This window comes from Musa acuminata, chromosome BXJ1-3, assembly GCF_036884655.1.
Source record: "Musa acuminata AAA Group cultivar baxijiao chromosome BXJ1-3, Cavendish_Baxijiao_AAA, whole genome shotgun sequence".
NCBI classification, from domain to species: Eukaryota; Viridiplantae; Streptophyta; class Magnoliopsida; order Zingiberales; family Musaceae; genus Musa; species Musa acuminata.
The window spans coordinates 10450152-10454830 of NC_088329.1; the positions used below are offsets into that span (position 1 = coordinate 10450152).

At 38.0% G+C, this 4679-nt stretch overlaps 1 protein-coding gene across 1 annotated transcript; it reads right to left on the minus strand.

The window, feature by feature from the left end:
- Positions 1 to 364: 364 nt before the first annotated feature.
- Positions 365 to 3588, minus strand: LOC135622866 (thioredoxin-like 3-2, chloroplastic). Its single transcript, XM_065125143.1, has 5 exons — positions 3193 to 3588; positions 2323 to 2397; positions 2047 to 2113; positions 763 to 780; positions 365 to 683 (listed from the first exon to the last, which is right to left on the minus strand). The coding sequence occupies exons 1-5, from the start codon at positions 3525 to 3527 to the stop codon at positions 585 to 587; spliced, it is 594 nt and encodes a 197-aa protein (XP_064981215.1). The 5' UTR covers positions 3528 to 3588; the 3' UTR covers positions 365 to 584.
- Positions 3589 to 4679: the final 1091 nt, after the last annotated feature.

Sequence of the window (4679 nt, forward strand, 5' to 3'; positions counted from 1 at the left end):
TCCATGTTGATGGGATATATCAGCCGGTCGTTTGGTGAATCATCAGTTGATCTCAAGCGTCGGTTTCCCCGGCCTTTTGATGCGAGCATCCTCATATATACCACCCGTCCGTTCACCGGACTCGCGCGCGACAGGGCAAGTAGCACGGAACAAACAGCGGGCCCGGCAAACTGCCGTGCGCTGATAACCCGGCTGGTGCGCAGAAAGTTTATTCTTGTGGTTTCTCTACGGCTTGCAAATCGCTGTAAACGTTATAGATGAGCCCAGTATCATTCATTCAGCTGGTTTTTATGATGTCGAAGATCATAATATCGAAGAACCTTTTATTAGGCTTCATCATGATCCTTAGGAGTAAAAAGAAAAGGAATTTAAAAGACAAGCAATGGATTGAGTTGGTGGCAAAAAATGACAGTACGTATAACTACTTCTAACTCGAGTTCATCCTTCAAGATTTTGATCATACCATCCGTGCAGCTTTAATTGATCTCAACGAAAATAAAAGTTGCTGTTCCTCCGTATCTCCATCAAACAGGACAAAGCAGTACAAAAGACTGTGTGAGGGGGGAGGGGGAGAGTGCACAAGATCAATCCTCATTGTCAATCATCTTACGAACATCATCGACAACCATCCATGCCTTGTATCCAGCAATTACCCCAGCTTGGTTCTGAGAGTCCCTCCACAACTGAGGAAATCACGAGTAATTAATAGAAATTTATGTAAACGGTCATTAAATATTATTAAAGATGGGATGTTAGTTTTACCTGTATCGTTGGCATCTTCTGCTCGAGTTCCATGTTTTGCAAGAATAAAACCAAGCATCAATAACAAAGATAAAACCTTTTACTAATGTGCGTTGTTAAGTACAAAAGAGGGAGGGGAATATATCGTGACACTGGTAGAGGCATAAAAGACAATTTTTATGTGCTTTAGCTGAAGAAGAATTGAACGACAACATAGAAACAGATACGAATTATGATGATCTCAAGAATCGTCAACATTTTGAGACAACCATATAACAGGCGTCTACCATCCTTTGGAACATTTATCAATTGTCTGCTTTAGTGAAGAAGACATCTAATTTGCTTGGAAACACATGTTATATGCTGATCCAAACAGCATTGCTCAAAAAATCCAAACATCAAAAATTTATTGCGAGACCATACAAAATTGTGCACACACATTAGAACATTGGCATATGCATAAGCATTGATATAACCAAGTTAAACACAAACATCATATGTATCACAAAGATTGTTCCATAACTATAAATTTTATTCTTTTACCATTGCCACCGCCGAAGTCTCACAACTTTCTATGAAGAAGCACAGGCACACAAAGACCTGGACGCTATCTAAAGCAGACTGGCACATGGATTCTGATTGTCTGAAAAACGACAGTTTGGAGGATAGTATATAATCTCTGCTGCAAATTTTTCTACTAATTTCAGAATAACCAATCCAATGATTTCTTTGTAACATGCTGCATGTGTGACAGTCTATTACCATATCCTTGTCTTAAAGCAATATCATATTTGTCAGCTAGCTTAACTGATAAAGATTTTGACAGTACATTGCAAGGTCCTGAGCTCGAATCCCGCCAAGAGATCATGGTGCTAAGCTCTAATATGATTCAGAAGGCTATAATTTCCTTATGCAGAAGACATTAGCTCCGTTTAATAACAACCCAGAACTGGTTTTCCCCTCTGAGTACCTAACTTATTTATTCCCTATCTATTTTCATGCAATTATAAGTTAGGTCATCTAATGTCTTTCTTTATGCTAAAGTCAAGTTTGACATAAAATTAGCTAATTATCATGTCAACTACTCGTTTTTTCTGTCTCAAAATGCTTATAGCAGATTACTGACTCTCCAACAACCACACTTGAAAGTAATAGTTTTCAACTTTTCCAACTAATGGAAAGCGTTATTGACAAGGTATACAAACTTTACATTTAACAATGGATAATAAATAGAAAATTAATCGCACGAACTCATTCAGAATATTATTATAAATAGAGAAGAAACTGAATGAAACTAAGCCTTACAGTGATTCCAGCACGATTCACAAGCCTATGTGGAACTGTGTTCACATCGATACAGTAGAACCTAATGCTGAAACATAAAACAAATCCAAGACTGTAAGAACCCAACAAATTTCCATGTATTGTATAGAGCAAGGATAATGAAGATAGTAAAGGGGTTTGGGTGTTCTAACCAAGTTAAGTAAACTTCTCTGAAAAAAAGAAATAATAAATATTGTACTAGCGAATGAACTTCCAGTATAGAAAAATGAATCTATTAAAAGAAAGTCGATATCCAACCTTGGGTAGTACTCTGCTGCCAATTTTTCCAATTTGGGTTTCAAGTATATACATTTTCTGCACCAGCTAGCCATCCTACACATCAAGATGTAATGAAAGATTTAGAACAGTGGGAACAAATTAGGAAGATCATAACATCCATGCCATGTAGAAGTCGTTCTCACAAACCATGACCTGAGATGTTCCTACATCTGAGAAGCTTTTCACAGTGTTGTGTGCCAATAAACAGAGTAGGCAGCTCATGGGCCAAAGGTTTCTTAGAAATATTTACAATTATATCTCAATAAACATAGGCAGCTTATAGTCCAAAGGTTTCTTAGAAATATTTACAATTAACTGTTAACGAACAGAAACCTTTTCATTTTTTGCATCAAACCAAATGCAAAATGTATGGGTTGTTACCAACACATGGAAACAAATTTAACCTAAGCCATTCAAACATAATCACATAATTCAATCAATAAACACTAAGGCATTATCATAAAAAAAATAAAAAGAATAACAAAAAAAATTAGCACAGATTAGAAGTCAAGAAGCACAAATAAACAATGGAAATCAAGACCCAGAAATGTAACAATTGCACATAATTTACTCTTCTAGTTGATTTTTATATTCCAAAAATTATAAAAAGGAAACTTCAAAAGATATATACTGCAAGTATTGTCTATTGTTTATAGACACAGGCAATGAGGAACCTATTGGCACAATATGAGCACGTAGAGCGGGCAAATTCACCAAAAAAAAGCTCATAAACCTCAATTAAAACTAGGGTTTTGAAATGTATAGTCCAAAAATAATGTAATAAACAAACCTAGCAAATAAAAGGAAAAAGCACAAAAGAAGGAAGAATCCAAAGGCTCAAAACCGAACCATAGAACAACGATCGGCTCCTCGAGCTGATGCGCCTCGGCGATGATCCGATCGAAATGCTCCTCGCTGACGATAGGCTCGAGCGCGACCGAGGTAGGCGGTTCCTCCTCTTCCGGCGACGGGGCCACCTCCTTCGCACTCCAGGCGGTCGTTCCACCGGCGGCGGCGAAAGAAACAGCCCAGCTGAGCGAGATAGTACCGATCGAAGGCGGGGAAAGGGAGTTTTTGCGGTTGAGGCGGGGAAGGGGAAGGCAGGATCGAAGGGCGGGGTGGTGCCGCGGGAAAGCCGGGTAGTGGAGACGACGAGGGACGGCGGCGAGGTGAGCGTCGGACATCTCCCAAGCAATCGCGTGTCCGACTTGGGAGATTCAAATAACCGAAAATAGCAGCATTTTGTCGTCGCGGTCGTACTCGTCGAGTATTCTTATACGTTTTCCTTATTTATTTATTTATTTATTATTATTACATATATATATATATATAATCGATTTTTTTAATAATAAAATTAGAGTATTTTTAATCACTTATGTAACGATAGACTAATCAACAAATTATTGTGTTTAAAGATCGTATTAATCGGTATGGATCAAAGTAAAAATATGCATTACAAACAAAGATGGTGAATAAATTAGTATGAGGACCAAAACAGATAACTTTTTTCTATTACTTATTTTAATGATGAAAGAATTATGATTGGTTTTACACAAACACAACCTCATTTGCAAACAATCAGCGAATAATCTGATTTGACTGAGTTGTTGTTGGGTTTTGAGTTTGGCTTCCAATAAAGAACACTGTGTGCATAGGATGTGAGGTCAGATTGAACCGTGTTTACGACGTGTGACTTTTTCCACACGAGTTCCAAATAGAGGGGGCACCAAAATGTGGTGTTTTAGAGTTCTGAAAAGTGAAAATTAATGCAAAAAAATAGATGAGGGAATGGATTGATTGACACGTTAAACGCATCCAAAGTAGGAAAAAGATGAAATAAAAATGATAGATCTAAAAGAGCATCGTGGAATTGTTCTCCATGACGAATGCCCACTGCTGCTTGATTAGAATTCTCTTGTAAGATTCCTTGGTCAACAACCATGGTCATACATGGTCAAAATTTCCCCTTTCATTTTTAGATTGCTCATCTCTGAATGATGAGAGATTCACTTATTTGAAATGTAACATACAAATCGATTGCGTAAACGATTAAATTACTCGGCACGATCATCGTCTTGATCAGACCGCGGAGGTGTGGAGAAGCAAAGCACAGCTTGATTAACTCTTGTGGTGTTTCAACGTATAAGCATATGATTATGTGCACGCAATCACATGGTTAGCCTTTAAAATAAGAGCTAATCATGTGCTCTCATGCATTATAATCGAGCATATGGACTGTCTCCACGTGCCTATGTCTGTCTCCAGCATCGTATATCTTCTTCACACGACCTGCCTTGGCTTTTGGCATTTGGCTTTCGATTGCAAGGCAGAGTCAA

Bases quoted from the DNA above. Each gene is read 5' to 3' on its own strand.
- LOC135622866 (XM_065125143.1), bottom strand. From the start codon at position 3,527: ATGTCCGACGCTCACCTCGCCGCCGTCCCTCGTCGTCTCCACTACCCG. The intron at 2,398-3,192 runs GTTCGGTTTTGA...CTTGATGTGTAG, and splicing joins GAGCCGATCGTTGTTCTATG to GATGGCTAGCTGGTGCAGAA. The intron at 2,114-2,322 runs GTTGGATATCGA...TTTATGTTTCAG, and splicing joins GCAGCAGAGTACTACCCAAG to CATTAGGTTCTACTGTATCG.